The sequence below is a fragment of the Zalophus californianus genome, chromosome 5 (assembly GCF_009762305.2).
Source record: "Zalophus californianus isolate mZalCal1 chromosome 5, mZalCal1.pri.v2, whole genome shotgun sequence".
In the NCBI taxonomy this organism is placed as follows: Eukaryota; Metazoa; Chordata; class Mammalia; order Carnivora; family Otariidae; genus Zalophus; species Zalophus californianus.
Window position 1 is genome coordinate 39,708,981 of NC_045599.1, and position 18,709 is coordinate 39,727,689.

The 18,709-nt window shown below is 43.8% G+C and overlaps 1 protein-coding gene across 3 annotated transcripts in view; it reads right to left on the reverse strand.

Moving 5' to 3' along the window:
• DPYSL3 (dihydropyrimidinase like 3) overlaps positions 1-18,709 on the reverse strand; it is a 115,109-nt gene that overhangs the window by 59,873 nt on the left and 36,527 nt on the right. Inside the window, exon 1 of one of the 3 annotated variants that reach the window (XM_027606202.2) lies at positions 684-930. The exons of the other annotated variants lie outside the window; for them this stretch is intronic. Coding sequence (XP_027462003.1) covers positions 684-722 — 39 coding nt within the window. The 5' untranslated portion in view covers positions 723-930. Of the gene's footprint in view, positions 1-683; positions 931-18,709 lie in introns of those variants that run through there. 3 annotated transcript variants of the gene reach the window in all.

Genomic DNA, 18,709 nt, shown 5'->3' on the forward strand with positions numbered 1-18,709 from the left:
TAAGGGCGGAAAATGACATGAAAAATGTAAAATGCATCGAGGGCAAAAAAAAAAAAAGTTGGTCATTCCCGCTACAGCCACATTAGTTGTCCAGTCTGGAATGACGTGCCTAAATATGAACGGGGTGAATGCAGGCAAGAGGCGGACAAGGTGAAGACCCAAGATCTAGACACCCCGCCACCGTCGCGGCGCGGGGGGGCAGAGCCACCGGGTTGGAGCTAGGAGAGGGCGCGGTCGTGCTACCAGACACCCCTGGGGAAAGGTGTCATCTCTCCATACTCCGCCTCGCCAAAAGGAACCTAAAACAAAAAGCACACCCCGCCTGGGGCAGCGCACACTGATAACCCGGGCGGCGCGGGGGTCCTGGGAGGGTCCCGAGCCCTGCGTTATATGCAAACTACCGGCTGGTGGGAAAAGAAGATACATAATCCAAAGTTCTCCGCGCCACTCTTTGGGTTTCCTCTTTGTTTTGTTTTCCCCAAACGCCAGGGTCGTTCCGTCTGGGTGGCGCCCGGCGCGCCGGCTGGGCTGACCGCCGCTCTCCACCCCCGGGACCCCGGGTCCCCGTCCCTCCCCGGGGACCGGACCGGGGAAGCCGGCGGGATCCAAGGCGCCCCGCCCGCAGCGCAGCGAGCAGCGAGCGAGCAAGAGACGCAGGCGGCGGCGCCCGGCGCCCCACTCACCGTGATCCGCGGGATGTTCTTCTTGCCTTGGTAGGACATGGTGGCGGCGGTGGCGGCGGTGGCGGCGGTGGCTGCAGCAGCTGCCTCCCTCCCTCCTTCTTCTGCTCCTGCTCCTGCCTGCCCGCGCCTTCCTCAGCGCGCAGCGCCGGAGATCAGGTGGAGCGAATGGTGCGCTGGCCGCAGCCGCCGCCTCCTCTCGCCTCCGCCCCCCTCCCGCGCTCCCGCGGCGGCTGCCAGAGACAATAGTAAATCTCCCCGGTCCCCCCTTTCACCCCCGACCCCCCCGCCACACACACCCTCCTCCACTCGCGTTCACGCCCGGGCTTTTTTTTTTCTTTTGCCGTGCCAGCTGGGACCCCGTAAGACCAGAATGGCTGCTCCGTGACTCCTCCCTCTCCTCTCTTATCCCTATTGATTTTCCTCTTTGCATCTGCCTCACCCACTTTTTCTTTTTCTTCCTTTTTTTGTGACTTACGAGTGCGGCGGAGCCAGCCGGCTCACAGCCACCAGGGGGCGCGAGGGACTTTTCGGGGCGGGGATGCTGCAGTCCCGGGTGGAGGAGGAAGAGCGCGAGCGTCTCCCCCCGGACCTCGCTGACCGAGCCCCGGGAAGCGGCAACGCCCGCGGCCAGCCCCTGGTCCGGTTTCCCACCCTCCCGACCCGCATTTAGGACCGGGGAAGGCTCCCGAGTGTCCTCCCGGAGCCCGCTCTCCTCCGCCTCCGCGCGGGCTGCAGGCGGCCGCGCCGCCGTCTTTGTTACAGCAAAGGGCGGCACGCCGCCTCTTACCGGCCGCAGCGGGTGTAAACCGGCCGCGGAAGCCCGGAGAAAACCTAGACCTGGTCGCACTTGGCGCAGCCCGGCCCGCGGCTCTCCTGAGACCCTGGCAGTACGTGTCGGAAAATGTAAAGCAACCACTCGCTCTCACGCGGCTGCGAGGGACTCCGCGTTACCAGCAACTGTTGTCCGTATCTTAAAAATAGTCTCAAAATAATACGTTGTAGAGGAGGAACTCCGCTGCCTGGCTCTCAGAATCGGTGAAAGTGCATTAATGCTGCTCTGTGAGTCACGAGTAGAAAACACCTGTGGTTGAAAGGCCCCGTCACATTGCTGGTGTGCAGCCACGGATGTGTGAGGAACACTACTGTGGCTTCCCCTGGGCAGTGAACCGTGTGCACTACTGAAAATCCCGAGTTTACTTTAGGCAGAGCTGATAGACAAAAGTCAACATGTCATTGAGAGCACACACATGGCCTTTTAGCGCTGGAATATATTGTCCTTCAACTACTGGCTAAAATTAACTGAGTTTTATGGGTGGGGGCTACCCGGTGGTCCCAGTGCAGGAGATCCCTCAGGTCTCCTTGAAAATGATTCCAAATATACCATTTAAAGAACAAAAATGGCTCGCTTTGCAAAAACTGAAAAACCCTTTCAAGACAAGTCTCATACCATCCCCACTCCCCAGTGGTCATTGCTAATGGCCTACTAAATATTCTGCAGATGTCACTATGCACAACTAAGTCTGTGTTAAGAATCTTAAATTTCACATTTCTGTAAGGCAGGCCACTGACCACAGTTCTGGCCATCTTTTCGTTAAATTGCAGGCCTTTCCCGCAGTAGAGAACTATATAAAGCATCCACACAGAATAGGAACAGAAGACTTCAGCTTGGGCTTTCGAAAAACCTAAAATGAACGAACCTGGGCACATAATCAAAGGGGAGACTAAGACCCCTCCTGAAACACTCCCTCCTCTCAAGTGAGTTAGTCCAAGCTTCTGGTTACTCCTGGGTAAGTGGACTGAATGCGGTCTTCTCAGGAAAAGTCCACAGCCACTTCCACTTTATTTCTGTGATACTCTGGCTAGGATGAACGCCAGGCAAAGTCACCTCCCTGTACTCTTTTGCAAAGCCTCAGCAGGGTTTAGGGCCAAAGTCACACCCAAAACATTTTGCTTTGTTCTTATACTGAGACCACTAGCCAAGAGTTGTGAAATTACAAAGCATTCTGGGGATTGGCATACAAATGAGCAGGATTATATTTAGAACAGGGTAAAAAGAGAATTAACTACATAGTATGAAACCCTGCAGAGCTCTCTCTGTATCTTTCCCAAAGATGTGTCCCAAATTTGCTGGAAGGGATCTTGCAAGTTCTTAAGAAAAACAAAAATATATAGGGGATATTTACAATCCTAAGGAAATACCACTGCCTTTTTTTTCTTTTTTAATACTATGGGTTTCTTTCCCTTTCTTGCATCCTATTTATGTCCTCTGTTCCTGTCATTATAATCCAGAACACTCTACTAACAGATTTATACCATGTTTTTGATCACTTGATTGTGTGTGTGTGTGTGTGGGTGTGTGTTGTTTCAAATTAGAAGACTTGGGGTTAAATTCTTTGAGGTCAGGTTTGCATGCTAGAGGCCATGGAGAATAGGACTTGTGATGTGTTTCTCCGGATCGGACTCCAGTGACAAGCCATACACAGGAATGCATAATAACCAGCTAATCAGTTCAAGCTGTTGCCACAATCAGAAATGTACAACAAACACTATTTTTTCCCTTCTTTTGTCCCCTCAATCATCATTATCTTTCTTAAAGCAAAAGAAAGTGTCCAAGATGAGTTTGAGGGAAAAAGCCTTCCTTGGCTGGGCCTTTCTTTGAATAAGAAAGGCAGCCACCAACACAGAATACCTCTGTGTCTGGCCAAGAGAGTGAGGAGTGAAACCAGCATGCATGTTTTCCACAGTAGAATGACTCTGAATGGTTTTCCTTGGATACACAGCAGAGCTTGGCTTTAGGTATCTCAGGAAACTATGAGAGAAGGAAAAGGAGACATAGAGAGACTTAATTTATGGTCCCAAAGAAACTTAATTTTGGCCACCAAACCTACCAAATTGGTAGACTTCCACAACTCAAAGCTACTTTATTCTAGTTGCTCAGGCCAAAGGCGTGGCATCAACCTTGACTCCTCTCCTTCAATCCATCCAATTTGTACTCCATATCCAATCTTTCAGGAAATGCCATTGGTTCTGTCTCTTAACTATATCCAGATTGATGAAGTTAATTCATATATTGAGATCCACAAAATGGAGGCAGCTTCAGTCACTGGAACCATGTCACAAATCTAAACCTAAGTCAGCCTCCACTTACCAGAAACCCAACAAACATGAATCACAATCCTCCAATTCAGCTTAGCTAGCTTAGTTTACCCTAAAAAATAGGACCGGCTAGTAGTATAAGGAAATCCCTCTCCAACCATGCCCTATTTCCACGTTGCTTCTTCTAACTCTGTAAAACTCGCTCTTGCCCAAAATCCCCTAGAAAGTATGCTCCACTACTTGTGAGGCACTGTATTCCCCCAATCTATGGATTGTTTACCCTTGAATATCCTTGTTTACCCTTCAAACTAGTTATGAAGTTGTACTTGACAATAATACGACCTCTTAATCTGCAAAGCTTCTTCCTGGACCTAGCCACCATCATGTCTCATGGGGACTGCTGCAGTAACCTCCTCACCAGGTCTCACCATCATTCATTCATTCTCACAATATTCTCATGATATTTATCTTGTGCTTACTACACACTATTACGTTTCAAGGTGCTAGTGTTAGGTGAATAACAATAATAATGTCCCAGATCTCATGAAGTTTACCTTATACCCTTACTCAAAAATAAGGCACTTGGTGCCCTTCCATGCCTGCTTTATCTTCATGGTACTTTTTTCACCATATGTATAGTAATTTATCATTGAATATTATCCTTCTCCCCATCATTGGAATGTAAGCTTCTTGAGGGCAGGGAATGTGTTGGTTTTACCTACAGCTATATCCTCAGTGTGTGAAATAGGACTCTGCCCAAAGAAATTGCTCAAAAATTAATAGGTGAGTGACCATATGAATTTTAAAATTGTGTCAAAGAAAGAATAAAGACATGGAATAAAAATGTTCCTATAACTAAAGGGCATGTGATTAGAATCTAGATTTAAAATATCTATTTTGGGGGTGCCTGGGTGCCTCAGATGGTTAAGCCTCTGCCTTTAGCTCAGGTCGTGATCCTGGAGTCCTGGAATGGAGCCGGCATTGGGCTCCCTGCTCAGCGGGGTGTCTGCTTCTCCCTCTTCCTCTGCCCCTCCCGCTGCTTATGAATGAGCTCTCTCTCTCTCTCTCAAATAAATAAATAAAATCATTTTTGAAAAAAGCATATCTATTCTTGCTTCTCTAAGACTTCTTAGAGTTTACCAATTCCAGATTTCACAGCAGGTGAATTCAGGCTGGTGAGGAAATCCCTTTGCTAATATGATACAGTCACAAAATTCTAGGGCAACATACGGACCAAAGAACAGTTCAGTAGACTAGATTTGGTACCTGAGCACAGATTAGAGAGCTATGACTTTGAAAGGAGCTGCCGTCAAAGTATATGAGAACACTGAGCCTTGTGTTAAAGAACTAAAAGCAACTGATACTGGGTTTCAAGGGAAAAGTAGGGACCAAGAATGGTGTGTTGTTTAAGGATCTGGATTTGGAAACAGAGGGACCTTGGTCCCTATTTACTTATTTATTTACTTTTATTTATTGAGCACCCACTACGAGCACCTAGACATTAGGAATTCAAATATTTGAATACAAGAGACAAAATCCACGCCCTCTTGAAGCTTACATTTTAGGAAAGGGACAAGTCAAGGGTTAAAAATGATACTACCTGGTGTTTAAAATGGTGGGAAGTGCACTGAGGATAAATAAATGAGGAGTGGAACGGTGAAAGTCATTTCCATTGTCTTGAGTTTGGGCTGAAATTTACATGCAGAGGTCACAGGAGGTCAGATGAGATGACAGCAGCTTGGACCAAATGTTAACAATAGAAGCAGTGAGAAATGGTCACATATTACATGTATCTCAAGGCAAAGCCGACAGTATTTGCTGATGGACTTGACCAGGGTGTGAGAAAAAGAGGAATTGAGAATTACACTAAATTTGTTGGCCTGAGCAACTCAAAAAATGAAGGTGTGCCTCACTGTGACAGGGAAAAATGTGGGAGGAATGAGACTGGGGAAAAGATCAGGAATACGTCTGTGGACATTCCTATTAAATATCGAAGTGCAGGGGCGCCTGGGTGGCTCAGTCAGCGAAGCGTCTGCCTTCGACTCAGGTCGCCATCTCAGGGCCCCACGTCGGGCTCCCTGCTCAGTGGGGAGTCTGCTTCTCCCTCTCCCTCTGCCCCTCCTCCCCCCTCATGCTTGCACTCTCTCTCTCTCTCTCTCTCTCTCTCTCGTCTTTCTCTCAAATAAATAAGAAATAAAATCTTTTAAAAAAATACCAAAGCAAAATGTTGAGTAGATGGGGATATTCAAGTTTGGAAATCTAAGGAATGATCTGGGCCACAGACACAAATCTGGGAGTTGTCAGTCTCTAGGTATTATTTAATAATACTGGAGGAGATGAGCAAGGAAGTGAGTGGAGACAGAGGGAAGAAAGGTCTCAGGTTAAGTAAGCGTCCTGAGGGGAAATGAGCAACTAGGAAAAGGAATAGAGACAGTGGTCAGTGAGACAGAAGGTACACCCTGGGAGCATGGTGTTCTAAAGGTCAAGAAACTAAATGATTTCAAAGAGGGGAATGTATTCATTTTGTTAAATGCTGCTGAAAGTTGAAGGAAGATGAGAAGTGAGAATTAATTAGTGCATGAAAGAAAACCCTGTCAAGGTCGCTGAGGGCCTTCACCAGAGCACCTATAAAATGAGTATCGTAACAGCCACCTCACAGTGGTTTTCTGGGGAACATATATTAAATTACTCAAGTCATATTTCCTGAGTACCTACTATGTGTGTATGTGTACCGGCGCAGTCCTAATGAAGTCGTGCAGGTGAAAACTGATCGGAGTGTTTCCCAGAGACAATCAAAGTGGACATTGGAAACATCTGATGTAGACACCTCTTCCAAGGGATTTTATTATACATGGGGACAAGGAAATGGAGCAGTAACAGGCAGAGAAAGCAGAATCCCATGTGAGAGAAGTAAGAGCATGGTCGTAGGCCTATGGGGCTGACTCTGTAAGAGAATGGGGACAAGAGCCCTATCGTCCTTGAATGGGCAACACAGGTGACATCTAGTTTGTGTAAATGGAGGACTCGCCCACAGCAAGGAGCAAAGACGGCTCCTCCACTGGGAAGTGAGGATAGAGCATGGGATCTTGGCTCCTTAAACGAGATGAGAGAGCATAAGTGTATAGGAAGATAAAGGATAGGGAACATATTGAAGATTAAATAAGATTATTCACGTAAAACTCTCAGCCCAAAGCAAGTTAATTAGATGGCAACCATTCCTGCCATTACTTTTCCTGATCTGATTTTTCAAACTCGTTTATGTCAGGGACTATGTCTTATTTATCTTTTCAGCGTCCAGCTCTTTCACAACGCTTAGAATAGAGTAGAATTAATGCAGTATAAAATAAATTGAATAGGGACGCCTGGGTGGCTCAGTTGGTTAAGCATCTGCTTTCGGCTCAGGTCATGATCCCAGGGTCCTGGGATCGCGTCCCACATTGGGCTCCCTGCTCAGTAGGGAGCCTGCTTCTCCCTCTCCCTCTTCCTTCCCCCACACTTGTGTGCACTCTGTCTCAAATAAATAAATGAAATCTTAAAAAAATTAAAATAAAAAAAATAAATTGGATAGAGGAGAAAATCAAGAATATTCTCTGCCTTTCTTTTAATCTCCAAAATATCTAAAATAAGTGATTAGCCATTTCCATAGTTTTGATCGAAAATATTTCCTTTTTTAAAAACAAATTTACATTTTGCTATATTAACATAGGGAAACATTTTCCTTGATCTCGATTTGAAGGATAGAGGCGAAAAAAATAGTTCCAAAACAAATACAGAAAGAGTTCTGAAGGGGCAAAAACCATATACCAAGCCTTTGTGAAACACATAGGCTATTCTAACGTTAGCAAATACACATTTAATCACAGAACCGTCCATTAAGTCACTTGAGTCCATACATTTTATCTGCAGTTCAAACAGAGGAAACCTTAATCATATACTGGAAGCAGGTGGTGATTCACCTGCTATTATTAGATGTTTATACATTACATACACAGAAATAACCAAACAATTCTACCTTTGATACACATAAGCCAAAAAATTAAAAATAAAAATATAGACACACACAAAATACCCCCATGGGCTTACTCCAAAAATCATACTTATACCAGCCTGAGCAAGGTGTGCAAACCTGCTTCTCCCTGGATAGAGTTTCTCATTCATTTCTTCAGTAGAGGATGGTTCTGAAGGCCTCTGGCCTTCATAAGATTCGATGGTAGCTCATTTCAAAGCCACAGGCAGGGCCACACTGGCTAGGGTTATGGGGTAAGGTTGGGAGGGAGGGATAAATGACTGTGTGTTCATCTCCATCTCTGGCCCAACACATGTTAGACCCACAGGTGAGGTTACATTTGTTACAACAGTAGCAAGAAACTAAAATAGGTAGTAATCAAAATGAATCAAGGATTGATGATCAGAGAAGGCTGAAGGTAGTACTCCACTAAAATGTCATAATGCCATGGAGCACCTGGGTGGCTCAGTCAGTTAAGTGGCCAACTCCTGTTTTCAGCTCAGGTTGTGATCTCAGGGTCCTGGGATCGAGCCCCGCCTCATGCTTCACACTCAGCGGGAAGTCTGCTGAGGTTTCTCTCTCTCACTCTCTCTCTGCCCTCCCTGCCCCGGGTCGCACACACTCTCTCTCAAATAAATAAATAAATCTTTTTTAAAAAGTCATAATCCTGTGCCCAATTTCTAGATTTGACTTAGTTTTGAGGCTTACAAAACATTTAACTGAAGGAGAAGCCAGGTCATCAAGAGGAAAGATCCTGCAACACCATGACTAGTATGATTTCTCTAGTCCTTCCCCAACGGGTCCTAGGGCCAATTATTAATGCCACTGAAAACTGGGAAAGGGGGCTACCTAAACATCTAGAGAACAGACGGATATAAGTTCCCAGTTGACACTGGTATCCAGAGACTTGAGGCATCAGCAGAACTCCTCTGTTAGAGTGAAAGTATGCTGAGGCCAAGTAATAAATGGACTCCTGGCCCGGTTCTGGCTTACCTTTGACCCACTAGCTTTACAGGTCCACCTACAAGTCATTTTCACAAACCTCTATTGATTAATTGGGATGGACAAATGTGGCAATTAGCACACCTCCATGTTGGTTTCTTAGCCTGTGGGGTAACAGCAATTAAGTTGGGAAGATCAAGTAGAAGGCTCTAAAACTGTTCTCTACCTTTACCCCAAGATGTTGAATCAAGATAGCAAATTTAAAAATTTTTTGCATCCTAAGAGGCCTTAAAGACCAAAATGCTATGGGGCTGGTAATCCCCATTATATTGTCTTTTAATTCATTACTCTAGATACTACAAAAGTCAGACAAATCCCAATGCATAACTCAATCAATTAAGAACCCAAATTGAAAGTGTTGTGATACTCTCCTAGAACATATTGTTATGGCCTCAAGTACATAGTACACAGCCACTGAACTATCCAAGAAGTTCTTTTCCATCCCTGCCAGGAAAGCAAAGCAAAGAAGTTTGCATGCACTTGAAACAGATGACAATACAAACGAAGAGTCTTGACCAAGGCTATGATTGTCCTTCCCTCCATTATAATACAGTCTGAAAAGATCTAGTCTGGACATCTTGAAGAACATCTTATTGGCACACTCTTTGGATGACATCATGCAAAACGGATGAGATGAGTAAGAAGTGACAAGTATGTCAAAGGTTTGGTAAGACACATGAGCTGTAGAAGGTTCATGAAGGACACATGAACATTAGAGTGGAAAAAAAGGCCACCCCCCCAAAATAAATAAATAAATCGTAAAAAAAAAAAAGAAAGAAAAGAAAAGAGAAGAACACATATTCTAGGTATGGATTTGCCTTCACTGCTGCTAGATCCTCAGTTCAACACTAAAGAGTATTTGATGCACTGGCATGGGTTCCATAACATCACATCAGACTAAGGGGTCTACTTAATAGCAAGGAAGATGCATGAAAGGTCATATGACTGCAGGATCCAGTAGTTCTATCAAATACTACCCCACCTAGAAGCTGCCATCCTAAATGTGGAGGAATGATCTACTGAAGGGACAAGTGAAGCACGAATTCAGGGATGATTCCTCGCAAGGATAAGGCACCATCGTCCAGGATGCATTGTCATTTTAAATCAGTGTCCTTTATCAAGTATGTACTGTCCTAAAAAGAAGAATACATGAGTCCAAGAACCAAGGGGAAGAAGCAAGAGTGACCCCTTTGACCATCACTCCCAGGGACCCAAATGGGAAATGCATGTTTCACATCCCTGCAACTCTGGGTTGTTTCATATCTTTTCCAAAGGGGAAACGCTTTCCACCAGGGGGCAGAGCAAGAGTCCTACTGAACTCTAAGTTAACTGCTGCTTCGGGGCACTCAGGTCTCTCTATGCCTAGGGACTAAACAGGGAAGGAAGAGAATCAGCAACCTTATAGGACCCAGGTTATCAAGAGGAGGTAGGGCTCCTGTTACACAACAGGGGCAGGGAGGAGTATTATGACACCCTTGCAATCCACATGGGTTCTTTTAGGTACTACCTTGCCCAATCTTGATAGTAAATAGACAAGTACATCAGCCATAACCTGACAAAGGCATGGTGACCAAGGTCCATGTCCCAACGCCAAGTAAATCACCAGGACCAGTGAAGACATTAGCTAAGAATGAGGAGAATCTAGAATGACTAGTAGAGGACCATAATGAGTATTACTGTGATCCAAAGACCAGCTGGGGGGGGGAAGGCCCTGACACCCTCAAAAGAAGAGGTGCACCCAGGTTCTAGAGTTGGTGATCCCAGGTCTTACACAAAGAAGTGAATGTGAACCGTGTAAGGAGAGCTCTGTAGTAGACACTCTGAAGCTCCAACCAGCCCCCACTTCTGTTCAGGATTGAAGGACTCCTTCCTCTAGGTGCTCTCAACCTTCAGCAATCAGCCCTTTCTGGAAACTGCCCTTGTCTCAGGTAACCCCACTCCCACTCCAAGGGCAGTCTGATCTGGTAAGTGGTTAATGTGAGCATGTAAGGGCCTGGCCCCCTTGCCACAAAAGGGTAACAACTCCAAAGCCTGTCGGGTCAGCTAAAGCCTTTCAGACCACATCGCAGCTCGGCTTTCCCCTCTGCCCAACCATCCCCTCCCTGTCCCTTCCCTGGCACAGAGGTCCCTAATCAACTTCCTGCATGTCATTCTTCCAGAATCTGAGTCCCAGGAAACCCAATATGCAAAGTGAGACTGGTATTAAATGAATATATATATGGGATGATATTTTTTTTACTTAGCCAATATTTTAAAATGTACAGATTTCACACTCAAATTGAGCTATCTTTAAACATTGGAAAACTTGGGGGGCACCTGGGTGGCTCAGTCAGTTGAGCCTCTGACTCTTGGTTTCAGCTCAGGTCATGATCTCAGGGTCCTGGGACTGAGCCCCATTGGGGAGTCTGCTTGAGGATTCCTTCCCTCTCCTTCTGCCCCTCCTCTCCATCTCACGTTCTCTCTCTCTCAAATAAATAAACAAATAAATCTTTTTAAAAAAGATTGGAAAACTTGGTAATTCTGGGCCCCCAGATACACCCATCAGCTACAATCAAATACCACCTGCCTTTTGGATAGAACACGTACTCTCCCATTAGCTAGGGTCTGCTACTTCCTTTTCCTTGAAGAAGGGTTGGCTGCCGTTTATTTATGCCACCTGCCTGGTGTATAGTCATGTGAATTTCTGACATCAGATCATTTGGAGATTCTTGAATTATTTAGACATTAGAGAGTAGGCCTCTGTGTCTCAAAGGTGAGGGTTGTGTTTTTCCAAAGCAGTCTTTGGTGCCTGTTCAGAATTGAGAGAGCAGTGAGTTATCTCCAGGGAACTCCCTCCTTCCCCGGCCCACCCCCACTCCACTCCCAGTGCGCCCTACACAACGAGATTGAATCCCAGAACTACAGACCGTGTGTTAAAAGCCTGTGTAGGAACATGACTGGAGCTGCAGAATCTACGGCTAAGGGCAGTCAGTTTCAGCCTTGGGCTGAACGGAAACACACGTGACTGGATTCAGACCTCTCCCCGTGGAGCACTAAAGCTCCCTCCCGGATGAGGGATGTGAGACTCACTCTTGGATGGAGGCTCACAATAGCAAGCCAGCCCCCAAATGCGAGGCGGCAACCCCAGTTTATATTTTCCAGGTTTCCCCAACCTTTCCAGGAAGGGACTTTGGCTGCATGTCTTTCGGGGTTTTTTCCTCTGGTTTCCTGTATTCAGTTGTAGCAAATGCTCCAGGGCTATGAGGCCTCATCAGCCTCTGGCTCCCTATCTTTACAGAGAAGGAGGAATGGCAGAAACCTATGCCTGAGGGTCTAGTCACAGGTTTCTCTGGGCAAATTTCCGAAGGAGCTGTCGAATGAAAAAGAGGCTCCTCTTGCAATGTCCCTGTATGTCAACAAATGTGTACTTCTTTGTTGGACTGGGCACCTCTACACTCTGATCCCAAGTGAAACCCTGGACTTCTGACCTCAGGACACCCAGGATCAATTGGTGACCTGGGCCCAAGCAGAGTGCTTGTTCAGTTTTGAAGGCCCACATAGTCCATTTTTCACTGAAGACAGTGAACATAAGCAGTAAAACCAGAGACTGAAATAGAGAAATACCAGAAACTGAAATAGAGAAACACTGTTAGATTTTCCAAATTCATTTCAGGTTGGTTGACTTTAGAATTAACAGCCTGAAAAACCTTCTGAGCTTTACATGACTCATCTATAAAATGGGTCAGTAGAATAACTGAGAGGATATGCTAACAGAAACATGAGAGAATGGGTCTTACGAAACAGAAAGATGAGTGATTCATTTAAAAGGAGTTGCTGGCTCAGGGAAATCCAAATCAAAACCTCAATGAGATACCACTTCACACCAGTCAGAGTGGCTAAAATTAACAAGTCAGGAAACGACAGATGTTGGCGGGGATGCGGAGAAAGGGGAACCCTCCTACACTGTTGGTGGGAATGCAAGCTGGTGCAGTCACTCTGGAAGACAGTATGGAGGTTCCTCAAAAAATTGAAAATAGAGCTACCATACGACCCAGCAATTGTACTCCTGGGTATTTACCCTAAAGATACAAATGTAGGGATCCAAAGGGGCACATGCAGCCCAATGTTTATAGCAGCAATTCCACAATAGTCAAACTATGGAAAGAGTGAAGACGTCCATCAACAGATGAATGGATAAAGAAGATGTGGTATATATACACAATGGAATATTATGCAGCCATCAAAAAACCGAAATCTTGCCATTTGCAATGACGTGGATGGAACTAGAGGATCTTATGCTAAACAAAATAAGTCAATCAGAGAAAGACATGTATCATATGATCTCACTGATGAGGAATTCTTAATCTCAGGAAACAAACTGAGGGTTGCTGGAGTGGTGGGGGGTGGGAGGGATGGGGTGGCTGGGTGATAGACATTGGGGAGGGTATGCGCTATGGTGAGCTCTGTGAATTGTGTAAGACTGTTGAGTCACAGAACTGTACCTCCAAAACAAATACATTATATGTTCAAAAAAAGAAGAAGATAGTAGGAAGGGGAAAATGAAGGGAGGGAAATCAGAGGGGGAGACAAACCATGAGAGACTATGGACTCTGAGAAACAAACTGAGGGTTCTAGATCTAGAGGGAGGGGTGTTGGGGGATGGGTTAGCCTGGTGATGGGTATTAAAGAGGGCACGTATTGAATGGAACACTGGGTGTTATCCGCAAACAATGAATCATGGAACACTACATCAAAAACTAATGATGTAATGTATGGTGATTAACATAATAAAATAAAATTAAATAAATAAATAAATAAATAAGGAGTTGCTGGTTTATATCATTATACCATGGAGTGATTAAAAGAATAGGTTTTGGAGTTTGTGTAATAGTGAGTGGATGGAAAATGGAGAACACTTGCCTAAGCCGGCCCATGGGCAGTTCCTAATCTTGCCTCCCTAATGAAATCATGTACCAAATTAGAGAAGGACTTTCTGGACTTATAGCACAGTATTGAGCATCTTCCAAAAAGGTACACATAATTAACTGATGCATATTTTAACAAGTAACCAAGTCCTGTTTTCATTACTTCATAGCCACAAATAATTTACGATGACCTCCATTTTAAAAACCCCAACACATTGCTGACAACAGAGGTGAACACATTTTGTTATGGACACTTACCTAGTTTATACATTTCCTGGGGATTCACTAGAGCACAAATAAAAGTAATGTATAAAGCAGATGTTAGTAGAACAATGGTTCTGTTTTAATGAGGGTTTAACGCTAATGTCACTGTGGAAAACAATTATCATAAAAGCTCACATATCCCTTACTCAGCCTTAATTAAAATCAAAGTTAAAATAAGGGGCCATTTTGTTTCCAAGCAGGGTCCCCGTAAATCACTTGCAGAGGTAGTTTTATGGGAAAAGGTTACTAAAATTTTATATATTTACTATAGAATTTAAAGTAAATTTAAAAGAATTTATATTTATTACCTAATTTGTCACCATAACATCGAGTTTCTCTTTAAGTCTCCTAAGTTTTTGTCATGTTAAATGTTTGTTTTAATAGGATCCAAGGTCTCCTCATTTAAAATCTTGGGACTGTGAAAGGTTATCACAGGAAACTACTTTATCACAAAGCTTCTTGTAAAAGTTCCTATTCAGATAAACTGTTTTTGTCACAAAAGTCTGATTTGACTCATTAACACTGTGAAGACAAATTTACTGTAATCTTGCTAATTGACTTTTCACTAACTAGTATAAAAAGATGGTAAAGACTCTTGGAAGTATATTAAATATCTGCAAATCAATCAATCTGATCCACCACACTGACAAAACAAAAGATAAAAATCATATGATCATCTCAATAGAGGGAGAAAAAACATTTGACAAAATTCAACATCTGTAACTCTCTCAACAAAGTGGGTTTAGAGGGAACAATGCTCAATACATGAAAAACCCACAGCTAACATCATACTCAACAGTGAAAAACTAAGAACTTTTCCTCCGAGATCAGGAACAAGACAAGGATGTCCATTCTCACCACTGTTATTCAATTTAGTACTGAAAGTCCTAGCCACACCAATAAAAAAAGAAATAAAAGGCACCCAATCTGGTAAGGAAGAAGTTAAACTGTCACCATTGGTAGATGACATGATACTATACATAGAAAACTCTAAAGACTCCACTAAAAAACTATTAGAAGTAATAGATGAATTCAACAAAGGTGCAGAATACAAAATTTATACAAAAAATGAGTTGTGTTCTATACACTAATGACAAAGTAGCAGAAAGAGAAACTACAAAGTAGCAGAAAGAGAAATTAAGAAAAAAATTCCATTTACAATTGCACCAAAAAAATTCCATTTACAATTGCACCAAAAAGAATAAACCTAGGAATAAACTTAACCAAGTTGAAAGACCTGTACTCTGAAAACCATAAAACATGGATGAAAGAAACTGAAGATGATGCAAACAAATGGAAAGATATTCCATGCTCATAGACTGGAAGAATACTGTTAAAAATGTCCATACTACCCAAAGCAATCTACACATTTAAAGCAATCCCTATCAAAATACCAGCAGCATTTTTCACAGAACCAAAACAAATAATACTAAAATTTGTATGGAACCACAAAGGACCCCCAACAGCCACAGCAATCTTGAGAAAGAGGAACAAAGTTGGAGGTATCACAATCCCAGATTTCAAGATATACTACAAGGCTGTGGTAATCAAAACAGTATGGTACTGGCACAAACCTAGACACATAGATCAGTAGAAAAAACAGAGAATTCAGCAATGAACCCATGCTTATATAGTCAATTAATCTATGACAAAGGAGGCAAGAATATACAATGGGGAGAAGACAGTCTCTTCAATAAATGGTGTTGGGAAAACTGGACAGCTACATGCAAAAGAATGAAACTAGACCATTTTCTTACACCATATGCAAAAATAAACTCAAAACGGATGAAACGTGAGACCTGATCCTGTAAACTCCTAGAAGAAAACACAGGCAGTAATTTCTATGACACCAGCCTTAGCAACTTTTCTCCAGATATGTCTCCTCAGGCAAGAGAAACAAAAGCAAAATGAAAATATTGGGACTAAATGAAAATAAAAACCTCTTGCATAATGAAGAAAATCACTGATAAAACAAAAAGGCAACCTAGGAGTGGCAGAAGACATTTGCAAACGATTTATCGGATAAGGGGTTAATATCCAAAATATATAAAGAATTTATACAACTCAACACCAAAAAAAAAATTATCCAATTAAAAAAATGGGCAAAGGACCTGAAAAGACATTTTTCAAAGAAGACATACAGATGGCCAACACACAACATGCTCAACATCAATCACTAATCATCAGGGAAATGCAAATCAAAACCACAATAAGCTATCACCTTATACCTGTCACAATGGCTAGGCTCAAAAAGACAGGAAATAACAAGTGTTGAAAGAATGTGGAAAAAAAAGGAATGCTCATGCAGTATTGGTGGGAATGTAAATTGGTGCAGCCACTGTGGAAAACAGTACAGATATTCCTCAAAAAAATAAAAAGAAAAAAACTAAGAAAATAATTCCATTATTGGGCATTTACACAAAGAAAACAGAAACACTAATTTGGAAAAATATATGCACCCCCAGGTTTACTGCAGTATTATTTACAATAGCCAAGATATGAAAGCAACCCAAGTGTCCATCTATAGATGAATGCATAAAGAAAATATAGTATACATATACAATGAAATATTACTCAGCCATAAAAAAGAATGGGATTTCACCATTTGGACAACATGTATGAACCTGGAGAGTATCATACTAAGTTAAATAAGTCAGACAGAGAAAGACAAATACCATATTATTTCACATACATGTGGAATCTAAAAAAACAAAACAAATGAATAAATAAGCAAAAAGCAGAAACAGACCCATAGAGAACAAAAGGATGGTTGCCAGAGGGGAGGGAAGTGGGAAGGATGGGCAAAATGGGTGAAGGGGAGTAGGAGATTTTAAAAATTCTTGGATGTATGGACAGAGCTAATGACACTCATATGACATTTTTTTCAAGTAAAATAGATAGTAATTGGCCAATTAACTTGAGAACACAAGGTAGGCCATCTACTTTCCATGATGACATCCACACATGAGAAAAATATCTGAGGCAGCCAATCATCCAGAGTTAAGGACAGAGTGAGGGACTGGCTGCTTGCCCTTCTCTAACAAAACTCCCATGACCACTGGGGCACCCTCAAGCGAACACAGCACCCCCAGTGCTGGAGGGGCCAGCAGTATTCTCCTTCCCCAGCAATGCAGATGTCTGCAGCACCGATGGCTGCCAGTGGTGATACCAAATCAACCTGCCTGACTGGTCCCTGGGTGGCTGGTCCTCCTCCCTACTTGGCAAGAATTCACCGTTACCCTAAGAATGCCAAAGAAGGAGCCTAGAGAGCCCACCCTGGCACTCAGAAATGGAATTCTGGAATTCAACTCTGCTAGTCACACCAACAGGTATTTCAATTCTAGCCCTGTCATGTATGGACTGTGGTGGCCCTGGACAAACTCTCACTTTCCCCCTCTGCAAAACAGGGATAACATTTTAACTTAATGGCATGAACATCAGGGGAAATAATGGCAAGCAGCTGATATTCTGTGAATGTGCCCCAAGAAACTGGATTAATCAGATTAATTAAAATATCACATGATATTGCTCAGGGTGTAGAGGGTTACCAAGTGATTTAAGTTATTAAGTGAACCCAGTCCAAAGAGAGCCAAACAAATATCTTTTCTGGGGAGGTTGTCTCTAGTTGCCTTCAGGTTCTTAAGTGTGCACGACCCCCCCAAATCATGCATTCACACGACTGATAAGATACTGCCTCCCAAACCTTACCTCTTAGCCAGCCCTGGCCTGTCAGCTTCAGGTTCATACATCCAACTGCACACAGGAAGCCTCCATCTGAGCGATCCACAGGCACCCCGCTCCACCTCACTCCCTGCGGTGCACTGCCTACATCCCTCTTTGGGAAAAAGGGCTTATGATCCCAGATACTGCAAATGCCTCTGGCAGAAGCTCTCAGTTGTCAACCATCTCTGAACACTGCTTCAGCTAAGCAGATCCACCTTGCCTGAGATGACACTGCCCTGGGGGGTGGTCCACATTGGTACCAACAGGGAGTTGGGGCCTGACCCTCTCATCCCAACTCGGAGCAGAGCTGAAGGTTCATTCTCTCTTCAGAACTCCCTGCAGGGCTGGCTGAGATTTCTACTGAGGCTGCAACCTCCTCAACTCAACTTGGCTTCCTTCCCTTCCCCTGGTGTTGAGCTCAAGACCATCCCCTACTAAATTTTGGAATGTTAATCTTTTGCCTTATGATCTGTTTTCTAGGGAAACTGGAACACTCAGCATGTCTCAGATAGGTTCCAGACCCTTCTGCACCTTCTCCAGTGCTTTGTAGCTCAGCTGATGCCACCTCCCCTTACCTGGTCATCTTATCCAAAAACCTACGCCTCCATCCTGGGTGCTTCTGCCCTGTCTGCTCCTCTGCCTGGATCAACCTCAACCACTTGGAGTCCTTATCGTTCAAGTGTCATCTTGAATGTCACCTCCTCACTTACCTGCGGGTTTCCAATCATTCCCCTTCAGGCTATGCAGCTGAAGTCTAAGACGCTAAATGTCACGCACCACCCCTCTCCCACCACCACCACCACTTGGCCTCTGCTCACCCCTGTCGCTTCACCTTTCTTCACTCCTGACTTGCACATTAGGTCCCTAGTAACCCTAGAAACTAGGAGCTCCTCTCTTACATCATGCTGTTCCTTGCCCCCACGTGCTTACCCATGTAGACCTTTGGCCAGAAACAGTTGTCCCCTTTCTTTCTTTCTTTAAGATTTTATTTATTTATTTATTTACTCATTTATTTGAGAGAGCAGGAGCAG